The sequence below is a fragment of the Drosophila gunungcola genome, chromosome 3R, assembly GCF_025200985.1.
Source record: "Drosophila gunungcola strain Sukarami chromosome 3R, Dgunungcola_SK_2, whole genome shotgun sequence".
In the NCBI taxonomy this organism is placed as follows: Eukaryota; Metazoa; Arthropoda; class Insecta; order Diptera; family Drosophilidae; genus Drosophila; species Drosophila gunungcola.
The window spans coordinates 11,381,021-11,398,118 of NC_069139.1; the positions used below are offsets into that span (position 1 = coordinate 11,381,021).

Below are 17,098 nucleotides of genomic sequence, written 5' to 3' on the forward strand. Positions count from 1 at the left end.
AATCCCGTACTCCTCCAAATCTTTTCAGCTAATACCCGTCTTAGAACCCTTTCCTAAGTGACCAAGATAAACCCTATCATCAAATGTCAAGGACCATCTCTCAATGAGCTTAGGTTAAAATAAAAATCCGTTGCTTAATGGCGTTTATTCATTTTATTAATTATCATGGGATTTTAGTAGGCTGAAAGGCTTACGGCGAAAAGCTGGGCGTTAGGAGGAGAATTTAATCTATGCTAATTAAAAAAGACAGGCACAGCATTGCAAAAAAATATTAAGTCCACCTTTCCCTATACACATCTATAAATGTTTATGTTCTGTTTATTTTATAAATAGCCATATATTGGTATCGCATATCAATATGCTTATTAATATAGATATGATCCTTGGACCAGTAGAGCACTCCCAAAACATAACATTACGGATTACATGTTTAATATTTATATAAGTTAGATTACGTACATATGTATACTATTTTGTCCTTATTTTTCTGTGCAATATTTGTACACAATGTAGTTATAAAAGGTATGAAATAAAGAATGTAGAAAACAAGTAGAAACTAAATAACCTACAAATAATGTATGTAAAGATCAGCGATTTTAAGGTTAATATCACAAAAATTATTCAAATGAGTTGTTACTAAGCGCAAATGAATGAATGAGTCAAGCGGAGGCAGGCATTACAAAATCATAATACATAATACCGACTACATACATATATATCAATACTTTCTGTTCTTTAGCTATTTTGAGTATTCAAGATAGAATATTTAACGCTTGAGTTATTTGGAAATATAATTTTCTATTTGTAAATGGAGTATATAGGTGCACTTCAACCGAGTGCAGCTGATAGCAGAGGCTCCCAGGCCCTATTAGTGTCCATATAGAGTTGGTTACACTGCTCGGCCAGAGAGTCGCCATCGTCTAGTATGGTTATTGGAAATAGATCGTTCTGTAAAAGCAATAGCATGCATTATTTCGGAGTGGTGGGCTGGTAATAAATGAGCAACCTACATTCTTAGACTGCCAAAGTTGCTCTAACAACCGCAGAAAACGTTGCATTTCCATGCTGCTGGCAAAGAAGATCACTAAATCGTCCAGACTTTCTAAGGGGGCCTCTTGGCAGGAGAACTCCAATATGCACCACCAAGTTTCACTTCGTGAGGTTATCTTAATGCCTGTCATGGCTTTTATGTCCGCACATGTGAGTATCGCCAAGCCGGAGTTCTTTCCGTAAACACTTGTCATTCGTTGCGACTTTTTGGGTGAAGCAGCATCCTCCCTAGTAGCAGCAGGCTCGTTTGTATGCTTGGTGGGCGTGGAGCTAAGAGAGGAGTTCGATTGCAGAGTGCCACGGGTTGGTGTACTTATTGTGGAGCCCATCTGAAATTAATATGATTAATTACATGTTAAAAAAATGTTTGTACTTAAGTTGGTCACTGTACAGAGTTTTTTAAACTAAATAAAATAAAATAATCACGCTTACCAAGCTGCTGGTTTCAAAAACACTGAGCATTTCCTCCTCGAGAACGATTTCCTTGTTCTCCGGAACGGTTGTATTATTATCAAACTGCTGGCTTATTTGCCGTAGAGGCGCTGAAAAGTCTTCTCGCAAGGTTATCAAATGGTTTTCCGTAACGATCAAAGTGCAACCGAGGGTTTTGTGCTTCTCCTCTTGAACTACAAGCTGAAGGCCACAAAAAGTTTTTAAAAACTCTACTTTTATTACTAATTGCATACGTACACCACTGGCAGATTGCAGGAGGGCTTGTAGCCACTCAGATGCCACATACTCGTCGGGAGCAGCCATTTGAAGGAGCTCACCCTTCAGCATTATCTCGAAGCAGTGCGGGCGCTCCGATTTCACAGTTCGCTGGGCGCCTTGGCACTCGGCAAGGGCCATGGCCCAGCTGGGAAGCCTCTGGGTGGAATCGTTGAACATATACAATACGCCAGCCCTAGAAAATGTACACTTATTAAAATGAATTCCTTTAAAAACAGTGAGTTACGAACTTTAGGAGAAAGTATCCTGGTTGCCAATATATCCTTGTGGCTGCTGATGTGCTTCTAGTCTGCTTAAGTCGTCGGTGCATAAGGAATCCCTTGATGGAGGGTCCCAGTAGTTCGCTAGGCGACTCGACTCGCATGGCACCACCAGCTGGTACATTAACCACTGCATAGAACAACCAGTGCTCAGCTACGCCCACACAGCTGTTGGCGCGCACGAAATCCTGCAGCGGAGCCAGGTGTTCTAAGGTAAGTTGACCCACTGCAGGAAGGGTTGAGCCACTGCGTCTAGCACACAGCTCCAAATTGGCCACTAGAGATCCAGCTGGATAAGGTCCACCTGCTAGCAACACCTGCTGCATATCTCGCGTACTGTTGCTGAGCAAAACCGTGTTGCCGAAGGGTCCCATCTAAAAGAAATTTAAAGTTAAAAATCTCGGTGGATCGATGACAACATTAGATAACCCTTACCAGTATGACATCCAAGTCCTTGTAGGCTAAGACAAATCTAGCGCACAGATTATTTCGATCCATGTTAGCCACATACAAGGATTTGTCAGTGAGTAGGACCAATACAGGAGTCATAATGCCATCAACACTGTAGCCCGTATAGAGTTTAAAAACCTAGAAGGAAAGGAATAGAATAATGTGTTATCAGTTGGTAAATTAATAAAATAACGTAACCCACTAGTTCTAGTTTTTTTCTAGTTTGTTTTAAGTTCTTCCTAACTAGATAATTACAAAATATCTTTTTAATTATATCCTACCTTTAAAAGCTGTTCATTTGATTGCTGTAAATTGAGCAATGACTTCCCCTTGAAAACATCAATCGAGATCTCTCCGATTCCAAGTTCAAAGTTGGAGGAGCTACCGGGCAAATCCGTATCAAGACTAATGGCGAGTTCCCGGCGCGGTGAATTCGTGCCGCACATCTCAATCTCCATGGCTATCTCTGCATTTAGATCATCTATCAACTCGTAGTTCTTGGGCCGTGCACCCTTTACATAGAGATCGGAACCGGTGCTCCTCTGTTCGGTTCGCAATTTGTCGGCAAAGAAATTATTCTTGCGTATGGAGGTCTCCATTATTTTCTTCTGCGTGACATTGCGAAGGAATCGATTTATCAGCGACGTTTTGGCCGCCGGAGCTGGCGGCTTCAGCAAATGGGCATAGTCTACATCTGTGTAGTCTACGATGACCAAATCGCTGTCCATTGAGCGCTTGTCGTTAGTCGTCTCCGTGGTAGTAATGGTTAATATGTCGTCGAATTCTTCGCTGAGGATGGTGCTCTTTGAGTCGCGACCACTGCCACCGCGTCCTGCTGCTAAATAGGTGCTGGGGCTGTGGAGGCTCCGGCTCTGATGTGGATGCTGTTGGTCGTAGTATCGCGGCGGCTGCAACGGTTGTCCACGCTTCTTGAGCGGAGAGGGAAGGTGACGCGAATGACGCTCTGCGTTGCCCAGCTGTGGGTTCATTGCGATCTGATGGTTGCTGCTTGTGTTCGTATTAGAACTGGGTTCGGATATGGTGGATGAGGAGCAATTCCGGTGAAGCTTGCCTGCGGAAGTTGCTGGCTGTTGCGGCTTCGGCATTTTCGAAGCTGTAATGGGATAATAATAAAAAAGATGCATGACTTCTAGCTGGCTGTATATTTGAAGTATGTTTTTGTATACTTGGATGTTGATATAGACGTTGTATTTAACTTTAACTTAAATTTAACTTTTATTAATTCATGATTTAAAAGTAAGGGGTTGAGTTTTTGAGTATATAGTTCAATGGCAATTATTTTTGATCGGACTGTGCACTAAAAATTGTAAAATTACAACTTAAGATTTAAACTAACTCTAAAAATATCACTATCCAATCCATTTTCTTACCAAAATAGTTGTCTGTGACTGCCTGTTCGTTCTTTTCCACTGGCGTTGCTACAGCACTTGTGCTCTCCTTGAAGCTGCGAAAGAAATTACTGAATGTCTTGGCGATGGGAGCATCCAAAAATGATTTCTTGATGTGACTAGCTGCCGGCTCCGCGATGGGAGTGTTCTGCTCCAGCAAACTGGCCACGCTAGTGTGCTGAATGCCGGAGGAGAATTCCGATTGGGCCTCGCCCGTCTCGTAGGAAACTCCTGTGTGCTCAAAGACGGTGCTCTCACAATTAATGATGAACTTGCTGCGAAACTCGCTCTGTGCGCTGCCCAATGGCATTGTTTCCTTATCGAATTCCTCTTGTCGGTGCAACATCTGTGACTGTTTCGACTCCATCGGAGAGGCCTCCGTGGAGCTGGCACCATCGTCGTCGTTTTTATGCCTCAATTGCTGGTCTACGTTGTGCACGAATTTCTTAACTGATTGTGCCTGCTTGCTGCCATCGAGACTCTTGCTGAGAAATGGCTTAGCTTTGAGGGGTGGTGACTCGGCCACTGGCCGCGCTTTGTGCTCAGGCGTTTGCTCCGGCTCCGGGACGCACTCCACCACTGCCTGCAGGTCCTCGGAGCCCTCGGGCACTCCACGCTCAGGCAGCGGCATGGTAAAGATGCTTTTCAGCGAGCCAAAGATCATCTTGCTACTGTTGTCCAGCAACTGGTGCTTGATGTCGTGCACGTTGAACTTCTTTACCCGCCCATTGAGATCCTGCTCGAGGATGATGTTCGTCTGTAGTTTGGTTTTCTTCAAGCAGCTCGACTTGGGCTTTTTCTCTTTGTTCCAAACAGACTTTATTTTAGGGCTGTCGGCATCTCCAATATTGGGCTCTGAATAATAACAGTTGCCACCTGATTTTTGGGATAAAATATGGATTTAGTAAAGAGGCTTTTTACCTACTTTTTATCATGGGGTTTTATTCTCAAACTTACCGATTAGGTTGTTATTGGCATTGCTCATGCCGATGCAGTCGCAGGAGCTGCTCTTAGCCTGCTCGTACTGCTTGCGATTGGCGTTGGAGTTTTTGTCCTGCTCGTCGGAGTCCAGGCTGGAGTTGGAGCTGCTGCAGACGCACTTGTAGAGCCGCGGTGGCTCTTCCTGTTTCTCGCCAGCAGGTCCGTACTCGAAGACACCCGAGGTGTCATAGTGCAGACCGGCTGCCTCGTCCGTGTCATAGATGTTGTCGTAGTCCAGCACATCGGAACAGGCGTTCCGGTAGACCAGGTGTCTCTTTCGCCTGGCGCCTCCGCCGCCGTCAGCCTCTTCGCCGTCGTCCTCCCTGCCGGCGGCACTGATTTCATTGGGACCCTCTGGACGCTCTCGATCCGGACACCAGGAGTATCGTCCCGGAGCGCCGGCCACGCCAGCCGAGTTGGCGAAGGCCAGCTTTCGGCCATTTTTGTAGGTAATGAAGCCGTGCTCAATGTGAATGTTGTCGGTGCGAGTGTTCTTGAGTATGTCCTCGTGGAAGGATACTCGCTTCTTGGGGGTTTTGGAGGCGGACGAGGCTTTGTGCACCTTGCGTCGGTACACAATCTTCTCCGTGGTGTCGAACGTGGAGCACTCGCTGATGGTCATCGACTCCTCCGGCGGCGCAGTCACATTGGAGTTGGGATCCACATCCGCCGAGGCAAGGGGCAGGGGTCGCACGTTCTCCTCATAGGAGCAGATGGACTCCACCATCACATCGCTGTTCTCTGAGTCTAGGAGTTGCACTCCCGAGTCGCTGGGCGTGGTGTCCTCCATGGTGCTGCTGTTCAAGCTGGAGCTCATCTTGTCCATGCCCAGATTGCTGTTGGCCTTGGGATACAGCGGGGATTCCATGGTCGGTTTTAATTTCGCACTTGTCAATGGTTTTGTGCGCAGTGGCTGCACTTGTTTATGTACCTTTGAAAAATTTCAAAAGTCGTTAAACCATCATTTGTGTATCTCGGCGTTCTGGCTATTAATCAATATCCACAAGTTGCACAATGCGCCGCAGCGAAATCGCGTCACTGCACAAAGGAAAATGACCCCTGACCCACCACCGCACCCTTGTAAATTCGCACCGGGATTAGTTTTAAAACCGTTGTTTCGATCACTCACCTGCGATTGTATCGCAGTATTCCATGTTACTTTCGGTCGTGGTGGTTTCTTCTTCCGTTTCTGTCCGTTTTTTGATTTTTATAAATAGATATTTCGCCACCTTTACATTTTAAAATCGCCAATAAAAAAAAAACGCTTGGCAAGTGAAACAATCAATATTTTGACCTTATAGAGTTGCCAACGATGCGAACAGCTGATTGCTCGCCAGTGCTGCCAGACTGGCAAGTGGTTGGCAATGCGGACCGTTACACAGGTGGGAAGTTCCGGTTTTCGATTTTAAATTTTTAGTTCAAGGCTAATTTAATATAATAACTTTGTGAAAATGTATAAATAAATAATAAATAAGTGAATTCAAGATTGTGCAAAAATTATAAAATAATTGTTAGTATTTTTAAATATATTTTAAAACGTAAAGCTCTAAGCCATGTTATTTGGAATGGCAATTTAAAACCAGAACACTTTGAAAAACAACACCTCAAACGTTTGGGAAAAAACCAAACCCAGAACATGCCCGATAATTCATTTTTGGATATCGGCCAATGGCGCCCATTTTCGAGCTTTCGCGCAGACAAATTGTTTTTCATATTACGCTAATATTTTTCGCAAATACTGAGTGCACATTTGAATTAATGCCCTTGTCAGTCGGTACGCACATAATTTCCTCTTTGCCATTTCGCTTGCCGGGGTCAGTTGTCAATTTGAAAAGTAGTGTAGGCGAATGCCAATGAAAGCGAATGAAACCTTAGAAATTAATTTATCACACTTTGCAGCACATCACAATCGTCGCGACAACTCTGCCGTTTGTTTATTGGTTTTTGCAGCGGGACGAGTAAAATATAATTCCAGCACATCACGCGTTAAGTAATCCAACCAAGTTCATTTCCATGCGAACCCAGAAATGAGCCACTTTGGGTAAATGACATGGACTGCGGAGCTATGTGTCCCAGAAAAACATTTTTAAAGCCGAAGGTAGTGTGTTCATAATGCAAAGCCCAACTAGCAAATTGGTTGAGTTCAGGTTCCTTATTGCGGTGGCAATATATTTGCAATCGATCCAGCAGTGCCATTGTGTTCATGGTTTCAGGTAAGTGCCACCAGTGCGTTTGCCCACTTTCATCAGATTTACGCCACAAGGCTGTTCCATACTTGCAGAAACAACACGGAGAGCGCCGAGCTGGTCTCCCACTACGAGTCGAGTCTCTCGCTCCCGGACATTCTGCCCATTCCATCGAAGACCTACGATAAGAACCGGGCTCCCAAGCTCTTGGGTCAGCCCACCGTAGTCTACTTCCATGTCACGGTCCTCTCGCTGGACTCCATCAACGAGGAGTCCATGGTTGGTCATTATGTTATATTTAAAAGAGGCTTTTCCTTAAAGAAAAATACCTATTTTAGACCCATTGATCTTGAAAATCGTGTTATATTTAAAGAGTGCGGGGTATTTAAGTTAAATAAGTTAAATAACGAATTTATTATTAAGATAGTAAATCCCAACATTTCAAGTGTTGTGTTGTTCTGCCAAGTTTTAGAATAGTATCCAAAGCTGTCTTATATTTTATATTATTTAAAATACCAAGTTTAATTGCCTTTCCTTATCCGTAGACCTATGTAACGGACATCTTCCTTGCACAAAGCTGGCGTGATCCACGCCTGCGGCTGCCGGAGAACATGAGCGAGCAGTATCGCATCTTGGATGTGGACTGGCTGCACAGCATCTGGCGGCCAGATTGCTTCTTCAAGAACGCCAAGAAGGTCACCTTCCACGAGATGAGCATTCCGAATCACTATCTCTGGTTGTACCACGACAAAACGCTGCTCTACATGTCCAAGCTCACTTTGGTCCTGTCGTGCGCCATGAAGTTCGAGTCCTATCCACATGACACGCAAATCTGCTCCATGATGATCGAGAGTTGTAGGTGGAAATGTGAAGTTACCCTTTTCCTCCCCCTGCTAGTCCTTTATTGCTTGAATGTTTCCAATACGCTTATCGAGAAATACTTATTGCGAAGGGTCTCATTCAAGAACTTAACGAGCTTTGATTGGCAGTATCCCATACAGTGGAGGATTTGGTTTTCATATGGAACATGACCGACCCGCTGGTGGTAAACGCGGAAATCGAGTTGCCACAGCTGGACATATCAAATAACTACACGACCGATTGCACCATAGAGTACTCAACTGGTGAGTACATATTATGTGCATTAATTGGAAAGAAAATGTAAAAATGGTTGGCCCAAAATTACAATTTTTTAGCAGGGTAAACCCCAACTTTTAAACCCTCAAAAGTTGTGGGTTAGTCATCATTTGGAATTAAAAAGTTGCCTAAACAAATGTGATGTAAATTAAAAATAATGAAAAACTACAAATTTTATATACACTTCTGCTACATTTAGGCAACTTCACCTGCCTGGCCATTGTGTTCAATTTGCGACGACGCCTGGGCTACCACTTGTTCCACACCTACATACCCTCTGCTCTGATCGTGGTCATGTCGTGGATATCGTTTTGGATAAAGCCGGAGGCGATCCCAGCCCGAGTTACCCTGGGAGTGACCTCCCTGCTGACCCTGGCCACCCAGAACACGCAGTCGCAGCAGTCCCTGCCGCCGGTGTCCTATGTGAAGGCGATAGACGTCTGGATGTCGTCCTGCTCGGTGTTCGTCTTTCTCTCGCTGATGGAGTTTGCGGTGGTCAACAACTTTATGGGACCGGTGGCCACGAAGGCCATGAAGGGCTACTCGGACGAGAACATCAGTGACCTGGACGGTCTGAAGGTGAGTTGAGTTTTGAGACATATATCTATTATATTCGTCCATATGACGCCTCTTAGTCTGCCCTACAGCATCATAGGGAATCGATTATTGAGCCCCAGTACGACACTTTCTGCCATGGCCATGCCACAGCCATTTATATTGACAAATTCTCGCGCTTTTTCTTCCCGTTTTCGTTCTTTATACTCAATATTGTCTACTGGACAACGTTCCTATGATGAATGGAAAAGTTTCACCGAAGGAATAATAATACCAAGCGCATTTGTTTAAAAATGTATATTATCGTTTGTAAGCCACAAATAATTGCATTAAAGTATGTATTATATTGATTACCATGTAGTGTATAAATAAAGGAAAGCGTTTAATATTAGGGTTTAGTTTAAAGGAAGCAATCAAGAAATGTATTTCAATTGCGCAACAAAGGTGGAATAATCTTTGGTAAATTCGCTATAAACCTATATAGTTTAGGCTGAAGAATTTTATATTTATATGTATATATAAAAATTATATCAAAAACTTGCGGGCGTGGTTTTTTCCATTTCATCGTTATTTTATCATATAGTCTGATTTTTGTTTGTTATATAATCACATAATTTTATAGTTTCTTTACATTCACATTTACAGATGGATTTCATTCTTTAACTAACGTTTCGCTTGTTGCTTGGCATAATTGTTGCTAACTTTTATATTAATGGGTGCGTGCGATTTCTCAAATCAACTAAGGAAATTCTAAGGTGATAGTTTAGCTATGATATGATGGCAGAGCCAAAGATTCAATATAATAATACGTAGAACTGGAAACATACTGATTTTTCCTATAAAAAAACATTTGATAGGCGTACAAAATAGAACGAAAAGGAAAGGTAAAAAAAAGAAAGATTTTTCCCGACTATCTATTGCAAACAAGCCTGCAACTTTTCGATCCATTCCTGTGCCAGATTTGCGTTGATCGCGTAGAAATTATAGGTGCGCTTTGATGTTTTAAGCTGAATTTAAATGAGAAGAAATTAATTTTTACTGTGGTTGTACATTTGCCAATTGGGCTTACATCAAAAAATCCCTTCTCATCCACTCCTTTAGCGCCAATTTGTGCAGGTTGTGCGGCAGTTACGGATTGCACTTCGGCCAGTTCTGAAAATATGTTCAACAATTAATTTATGTGATGACAAAACTGTGAGTATGTTAAAGTACCAATAATTCCCTTTGGAGCGGTATCCTCAGACGTGTCATAGTAACGCAGTTGATGCTTAATCGAGTCCAAGACGAACCAGCGCTGTTTCCATCCTTTGAGCAAGGCTCCACGTTTGTACAGATGTCTATAGAAATTATACAAATATTTAACAGATTATAATCAATACTTTTTTAGCTACACTTTATGAATATTTGAACTATCTACTTTCTATTATTATTTCTTTTGATCTTATAAGGTTGCAAACTCTGCTTTGATTAATTATCAATTAATGGTTATGACTAATTTACTTTATTAGCCATCCAAACACAAAAAGGAAGTTCTTTTAATCAATTTTTTTTTTCAAACTTATATGTAGATAACTGGTTATGTTATATTCTTTCTTCTTGTTCATGGAATTTCCTAAATGACTGTTAGATTTGGATAAGCTCTATTACTCACCCCTCGTGCGTCCGATTTTCGGCAACGTTACTGCTAAACTGGTTGTAGAAGTGATGGCTGGAGGTGCGTGCCGTGGTGGCGGCACTGGAAGCGATGCTGGCCGTGTCGCCCTGCGACATGTTCACATTCGGCGGGCCCACAGCTCCATCGATGGCCTTGTACTTTGTGCAGTTCTTCATGGAGTGCTCCGTGCATTTCTCGTGGTAGGAGTTGCCGCAGTCCATGCACCGGTAGCCAACTGGACCCCAGAGCAGCTTGGTGCAGTGGTTGCAATTGGTGGGCGTGGTGTAGGGATGCTTCTCGAATCGATGCGGATGGAAATACTTGTCCTGGTAGCCCGCCAGCCGCCCCTTCATGATGATCTCCAACGTGGAGCGTTTGTGCTGATGCGTCTGCACGAAGATGTTTCCCAACGAGGCGTTGCGAGCAGCTGGCTCCAGCTGCGGCACCTCCAGGCTGTTCCACACCTGCAGCCACTTTTGGGGAAGATGACCGCGCTCCGTCTCCGCCTGCTTCACCTCGCTGAGCAGGCAGACGTAGGCATTGGGATTGCACTTCTCCATGTTGTCATAGCCGGCGGTAATGACCATGCGTTTGCCCTTCATCTCGGATAGATCGATTTCATCGTCCACGGTGGTCACTTCCAGATCGTAGGGCGCTCCTTGGGCCAGCTCTTCGTTGGTATAGTAGCTCCACAGATCCAAGGCGGCAACATTATTCTGCGGGCGCAGAGTAATGCCTTTGTCGCCCGAATACAGGAAATTATAAAATATGGGCGTCTTGTTGTGCTGCCTCTCGATATAGTCAAAGATGGAGTGACCGATGCGGCTCAGAGGTGCCGGTGTCCTTTGGCTCCTGATATCCAGCGGATATACATTGCACTCGTCGTCGGAACCGTTGGACGTCATGCCACCAGCTCCAAAAATATGCTTGGCATTCAGCGATCCCCGCTTGTCTTCCATTGCCGCGATTCCCGAATCAGAGCGCTCAAGCTCGCAATCAAACAGGAAGGTTCTGAAGCGGCACGATACCGAATGGTAGGCCAGGAATCTCAAATAGAAGTCATTAAATTCGAAGGCCATGGGAAACTGGCGCAGCAGCTGATGGACCACATCCAGGAACTGGAGGAAAGTGGGGGCAAACGCAATGTTTGTGTTTGCATGCGAGGGCTTCAGATTACTGCGATGCGCAAATCGGTGGCCAAAGGCCAGCCACTCCTTCTCCACCAGCACACGGAAACCGTCCAGGGTTCGGTAGTACGGGTCCAGGCACAGCTGGGCTATTGAACTGAGCTGGGCGGTCACATCGGAGCCATCCTCCAGGGACAGCATCACGCTGCTCTCCTGCAGCTCGATGAGATCCACCACCGCACCGGACAACTGCATCAGCGAGGAGATCTGTTGCAGCCAGTCCGACTGCTCCACCATCTTGGCGAAACTCTGGCCATCCGCCTCGTTGGTGTTATGCGATGGCATGCAGGCGCGAATCAGTTTCTTGAAGGCGGGTCTCGATTGCCTGATGTCCGGATAGTCAACGGGAATGAAGTCCGCGCAGAAGTCCACATTCATGTTCGACTTGGCCTGCGATTTCTCCCCTGTGAAAATAAAATAAAACGTTAGAAAGGTAATTACATATCGATCGATTTGAGCTCACCCAATGCGTAGAGTCGCATCTTTCGGAAGGCATGCGCCGTTGGGTTCTTGGAATTGCCCTTCATTGTGCCGCCTTTGCCTCCTTGACTGGACTTGCTGCCATCACTGACATCCAGATTGTTTTTGTGCTTGCGCGACAATTCCGGCGTAAGCGGCTGCCGCTCATCACAGGGGCCATGGGCCATTAGCGAGCTCATCGAGAGATTCATGCCCGAGTACTGATTGAGGGCCAGCGGGGTTAGCTTCGGCATCGTGTTGATCAGGGCCAGGAAGTATTTATCCTGCTCGGGGTAATGCGTGACATCGTGATGGGCGTTCGTATTGCTTCCCGTGGTGTTCTTCAGCATGCCGATCACCGATTTGCTGTTGGGCTGGCCACCGCGGATGAGCAGGGCCCCGTTCGCATGCCGCCACGTGGGCAGTGGAATGCGCTGGCCCTTGAAACACCGACCCAGATGCATTATCGCCGCATCGCTGCACTGCACGGGGGCCACTATTATCGCCGGATAGGAGCGACAGGTGGCATAGCTGGTATTGACGTTGCTAATGCGGAATCCGCGCTGCGATTCCGCATCGAAGCCCAGTCGCTTCCAGTCCTGTACATAGCTCCTCTCCCGCATTCGCTCGACGTCTTTAGTCGTTAGCAATCTAGGCATGGCATTGTTTTGGGTCTCGAACTCGTCCAAGTCCTCCAGTTCATCGTCGATGGACTGCGTTTCCTGAGCATCTGCTCCACTGCCGTAGTCGTAGTCGGAGACCAACTTGCGCTTTGTCTGCGGCTTCTGCAACAATCCCGCCTTCTTTGCCCCGCGAAGCAACGTCTTCTTGGCAAATCCCTTCAACGTGGAGTATTTTTCCTTCGTTTTCAGCGGTGCCACGCCCTGGAGCATGGTGCCGTACGATTGAAAAGCAAAGTACTCAAACTCATCGAACGGATGGCGAGCCTTGCTCAATATCTTCCTGAAGCTCTCGATCTGCTCCGGGGTTACCTCCGGGTCGAAGGCGACCTTGATTAACTGAAAGCTGCTGGAGCGCAGCTGGAGTCCCTCCGTCAGCGTTTGGTCCAGATGGGCCAGGTACAGCACTGATACCTTCTTCTCCTTCAGCATGGAGGCAATGGGAAAGGTGCGCACGATAACCTGCTCGCAGAAGAGCGGATCGCAGGGTGAACCCTTGAACACGACTCGGTAGTTGGTGAGGAACAGAGCTCCCTCGGCGGGTATTAGGCACTGGGTTTCGTCTTCGCGTCCATCCGGCATGAGGAAACAGCGAAGGTGGTCGGTGACCAGGTCCTCGCCCGGCAAAAGGCATGGTGTCTGAATCTTTGGCTTCTGCACATGCGGATGGCGCTTGGCCTCCAGATAAACCGGTTCCAGGGATTCTATGTGCATGTGCACCACGCCCGGCACCATGTCGTGCAGATTGCGTATGTGCTCGGAGGTCACTCCACCCTCGGTGCAAACGCAATCAATGAAGCGGGAAATCGTCTTCCCAACCGTGACGCCAATTTCCAGAGCATTGTTCTCCTCGAATCCTTCGTCGGAATGTTCGCTTAGGCTGTGTGAGCCCATAATACTGTAACACAAAAATGATTACTCCAAATAAACATCTTAGGATGCAATCTTACCTATTGGAAACACTCTGATTTTCCTCCAGGCGGAATGCAGGTTTCGGCTTGCTAGCGGCATCCACATTGACGTCGAGCGGAATCAGCAGGGAGACCATACGGTTGGCAAAGTGAATAGCCTGGCTGTACAACGTAGACTCCTCCGATTTGGCCAGCTCGGCCTTCTTCTCCTCCTCAATGGTGGGACTTTTTCGCAGCTGCTCGGCCGTAATCTCAAGCGCCGTGGGCTCCTCCAGAGGAACCTCGTCCAGCACACAGTTGGCCTCCTTTTGATGTTCGTTTTGACGACGGTGCAGGAGATACAGTGCCTTAATCTGTCCCTGGACGTCCTGGAAGAATGTGGACTCCCAGAACTGCAGGTTCTTCCATATGGCATGATCCTGGATCTCTGTGTAGGCGAACTGCACCACTCCAGTGGACAGCTTGCGGCAAAAGATTGTGGACATGGGCAGCAGAGCCGCGGCCACTGTGTACTCATCGACTCCGGAGGACTTATGCAGTGCCTTGTTCATGAATCGCACAACCAACTCGAACTGCTGATGGTCCAGCACCGCTTTGTTGCCATGCACATAACCGAAAAACTCGCGACAGAGAATCAACCTCGCATCCCTGTGCATTAGGGTGCGCATCACAGCCGGCAGCAGCTTCCTGGCATCTGTAATCCGGTTCTCGAAGATGTACGACACACAGATGCGCAGCACCTCCAGCCGGCGAGCAGAGTTTTGGACATTAGGTCGCACGTCCAGAGCCTCCGGCAACCTGGGTCCCATGGGAATGATCCGGTGCTGATTACGCGTCACATGAAAGCGCTGCGGCACTCCGTTCTTGCGAATTCCCTCCTGGATGATTAGCTCCACCTTTTCCGAGCTGATTCGCGGGAAGGCGGGCTGGTGGATGCGTTGGAATGCGCCCTCCGGTGGACGGAGGACCTTCTGCGCATAGCTGGTGTGGGCCAGGGTGCCCTCGTTCTCGTACAGAACGCGACCCAATTCCTGGATATGTGTGAGTATCTGTAGGGTGATAATAAGATCAATCTTAAGCCCGCCACAAGTGCAACTTTTACTTACGAGATTCCGATTCTGCGCCTCCGACTTGAGGAGCTCGTTCATCGAGCTGTAGAGCTCATCCCAGGCATCGGAAGCCCGCCAGGGAGGACCACGCTCGTTGACGAACGTGGTAAAGAACATGCTATCCAACACACGAAACAGAAACTCGCTCTCGATGAGATCCCTGGCACCGAGGAAGCCAGCCTTGTGGAAGGTGATCACCGGCTTGGGGTGGATCCGAATGATGGTCAGGCAGGAGCGATAGCCCTGCAGGAGCTGGGCGAAAAGGCGCATGAATATGGCGCGAAGTTCCTTGTCGATCTGGGCGTCAGTCTTGGCCAGAGAGGAAGGCCGCTCCGGTGTGGGAAATGCCAGATCCGCCTGCGCCAAATTCGGAAACAGGATCATGCTGAGCAGCTCCTGCGTCTGCTCCCACAGGGGTGAGGGGAGTATAGGAACAGGTGGAGTTAGTGACTCGGGAATGGTAACCAGACCGCCATCCAAATCCACAACAATGACGTCCAGCAGATCCGTAATCTCAGTTTGCAGCGAACTGTGTATGCCCATGATGAACGGAGTGGGTGTGGACAGCACCTCCGTGAGTGGCGCCGGCAGTATGGGTATATAAACATGAGTGTACCGGAAGGGATACATCAGGGCCACCAAGGCCCTGCAGCTGTCCGTCAAGTGCCAATAGCATTTGGACAGGAACAGTATCTTGTTCTCAGTCATCACGGCGCACAGCAGGATCAGCACATTCTTGATGCCCAATTGCTTGAAGAGGAAGTGCACACCACTGCCCGTTGTGGGCAGCGAGGAGCTCTGCGGCGGCTGAAGCGACTGCTTGTCGCCTGCTCCAATGGAGAAGCGCACCTGCGGGCCACCCGCTGGCGGAACCTGGATGCAGCCCAAAATGTTTCCGATCAGTGTCTCCAGGCCATAGGCCAGGTTCTCAATGTACACCGTGTATATGGTGCCGAGGCAATTCTGTAATTAAGGATAAGGTTAGCGCTCATCCTTGGCTTTAGCTTGATTACTCACTTTGAAGGTGTCGGCACAGTCCAAACGCGATATGAGCACCAGGCACTTGGGTGCATACATGACGCTGTGGTGGGTAATGGGAGCCGGCGTGGTTGCTGCAGCGATTCCATCCGTCGAGGAGGGCGTGGCCCCCAGCAGCCTGCTGCTTCCGATGGTCTCATCCTCGTCGTCCACGCTGCGCGTCTGGGTGATGGCCACCGCCTCGTGGAAGCTGAGGCAGGCGCAGTAGTGCTTGTTGGCATCGATGTCCGTCAGCACGGAGACGAAGAACTTGGGCTCCTGCTTCTCGTACGATAAACTCCAGCCGAGCGGCTGGCAAAACTGGCAAAACGATAAGAAAATTCAGATATGCTCGTGTGTTTGGAATGTGGAATGTTGGGAAACGCACCCATTCAATGCCCTCGATAAACGGAGTGTCCGGCCAATCTTTCTCGGGAAAGCGCTGCACGATCTTGCCGCAAGTCGGCTGACCGCCCACATTGCTGGCCGTCTCTGAGGGGAGGAAATTAGGGAAGTTAGTTGATTCGTTCAACAATTACTTGGGACCTGGATATACTCACTCTCCTTATCGCTGTCGTAGCCGACTATTACGAAGTAATCAGCGAGCCGGGACATCTTGCCCAGCACATTGTTTTATGGGTGCTTACTGGCCAAATCTAGAGAATAAGAAATACAAGATGTTTTATTTTGCTTCTTTTTTTGTTTTGTCTTGTAGCAGGCAGATGGCGACTATTCGCCCAGTGCCGTCATCCAATTTGATATGCTAATTAGGCTCCGTCTCTGCGTTCGGCATAAATGATTAGCTCTACGACGCCGCTGGACGGGCCAAATTGTTATTGTATTGTCTATAGCCCCGGAGGCGTTTTTCAGGCTTTACGAGACTCGTCTTCACTCTTTTTTTTTAACCACACCCCGCCACGCAAAAAGTGTTATGAATGCGCCGGGAATAAGTCTGGCCAATCTATATATATTCGCGCACTCACCTCGCAGCCGGCTGCAGCCGAAATTCCCGCTCACTGCCTGCAAATCTGAAGGAATTCGGGCTATAATTATTATTTTTAAGTTTGCATAGAAAAAGATAGATGCAATACACAATAATTTTCGCGAATTTTGCAACACTGTTTGCATCAGCTGACGAAAGTGGCGATAGTTAATTGGCGCTTTCATGTAGGTATCGATAGTTTTTGGATCCGATAACGATGTATCGGCGCCGTTCTAAAAGTTTAATTCAAAAATCAAATGAAAATAAATAACTTCGAAAATTGCGATTTCTTAGAGTTGGTAGTAAAAAGAATAGACTTGTTCTAAAAAAAAGAATCCCAGG

At 47.1% G+C, this 17,098-nt stretch overlaps 3 protein-coding genes across 7 annotated transcripts; 1 reads left to right on the forward strand and 2 right to left on the reverse strand.

The window, feature by feature from the left end:
- Positions 1-300: 300 nt before the first annotated feature.
- LOC128252514 (uncharacterized) lies at positions 301-6,277 on the reverse strand. The gene is made up of 10 exons (XM_052980286.1): positions 6,009-6,277; positions 4,856-5,810; positions 3,881-4,774; positions 2,771-3,603; positions 2,475-2,627; positions 2,010-2,413; positions 1,741-1,954; positions 1,483-1,683; positions 1,011-1,379; positions 301-948 (listed from the first exon to the last, which is right to left on the reverse strand). The coding sequence occupies exons 2-10, from the start codon at positions 5,745-5,747 to the stop codon at positions 829-831; spliced, it is 4,080 nt and encodes a 1,359-aa protein (XP_052836246.1). The 5' UTR covers positions 5,748-5,810; positions 6,009-6,277; the 3' UTR covers positions 301-828.
- Positions 6,278-6,554: 277 nt separating this feature from the next.
- On the forward strand, positions 6,555-8,996 carry LOC128252515 (glycine receptor subunit alpha-2). Of its 4 annotated transcripts, none has more exons than XM_052980288.1 (7): positions 6,555-6,693; positions 6,779-7,092; positions 7,161-7,344; positions 7,611-7,920; positions 8,055-8,189; positions 8,402-8,781; positions 8,838-8,996. In XM_052980288.1, the coding sequence occupies exons 2-7, from the start codon at positions 6,992-6,994 to the stop codon at positions 8,994-8,996; spliced, it is 1,269 nt and encodes a 422-aa protein (XP_052836248.1). In that variant the 5' UTR covers positions 6,555-6,693; positions 6,779-6,991. The 4 variants fall into 4 exon arrangements, with proteins under 4 accessions (XP_052836248.1, XP_052836247.1, XP_052836250.1 ...); XM_052980287.1 differs by having other exon boundaries at positions 6,573-6,718; XM_052980290.1 differs by having other exon boundaries at positions 6,574-6,718; positions 8,850-8,996.
- Positions 8,997-9,039: 43 nt separating this feature from the next.
- Positions 9,040-16,888, reverse strand: LOC128252513 (myotubularin-related protein 13). 2 transcript variants are annotated; one of them, XM_052980285.1, is made up of 11 exons: positions 16,758-16,888; positions 16,335-16,430; positions 16,163-16,266; positions 15,775-16,095; positions 14,755-15,720; positions 13,688-14,697; positions 12,062-13,635; positions 10,409-12,002; positions 9,970-10,094; positions 9,827-9,909; positions 9,040-9,764 (listed from the first exon to the last, which is right to left on the reverse strand). In XM_052980285.1, the coding sequence occupies exons 2-11, from the start codon at positions 16,387-16,389 to the stop codon at positions 9,672-9,674; spliced, it is 5,925 nt and encodes a 1,974-aa protein (XP_052836245.1). In that variant the 5' UTR covers positions 16,390-16,430; positions 16,758-16,888; the 3' UTR covers positions 9,040-9,671. The 2 variants fall into 2 exon arrangements, with proteins under 2 accessions (XP_052836245.1, XP_052836244.1); XM_052980284.1 differs by having other exon boundaries at positions 13,688-15,720.
- Between the last annotated feature and the right edge of the window lie 210 nt (positions 16,889-17,098).

Bases quoted from the DNA above. Each gene is read 5' to 3' on its own strand.
- LOC128252514 (XM_052980286.1), bottom strand. From the start codon at position 5,747: ATGGAATCCCCGCTGTATCCCAAGGCCAACAGCAATCTGGGCATGGAC. The intron at 2,628-2,770 runs GTAGGATATAAT...CTTTCCTTCTAG, and splicing joins CAAATGAACAGCTTTTAAAG to GTTTTTAAACTCTATACGGG. The intron at 1,684-1,740 runs GTACGTATGCAA...TGTGGCCTTCAG, and splicing joins TCCTGCAATCTGCCAGTGGT to CTTGTAGTTCAAGAGGAGAA.
- LOC128252515 (XM_052980288.1), top strand. From the start codon at position 6,992: ATGCAAAGCCCAACTAGCAAATTGGTTGAGTTCAGGTTCCTTATTGCG. The intron at 7,093-7,160 runs GTAAGTGCCACC...CCATACTTGCAG, and splicing joins CATTGTGTTCATGGTTTCAG to AAACAACACGGAGAGCGCCG. The intron at 8,190-8,401 runs GTGAGTACATAT...TGCTACATTTAG, and splicing joins CACCATAGAGTACTCAACTG to GCAACTTCACCTGCCTGGCC.
- LOC128252513 (XM_052980284.1), bottom strand. From the start codon at position 16,389: ATGTCCCGGCTCGCTGATTACTTCGTAATAGTCGGCTACGACAGCGAT. The intron at 12,003-12,061 runs GTGAGCTCAAAT...TTATTTTCACAG, and splicing joins GATGCGACTCTACGCATTGG to GGGAGAAATCGCAGGCCAAG. The intron at 9,765-9,826 runs GTAAGCCCAATT...ATTTAAATTCAG, and splicing joins ATGAGAAGGGATTTTTTGAT to CTTAAAACATCAAAGCGCAC.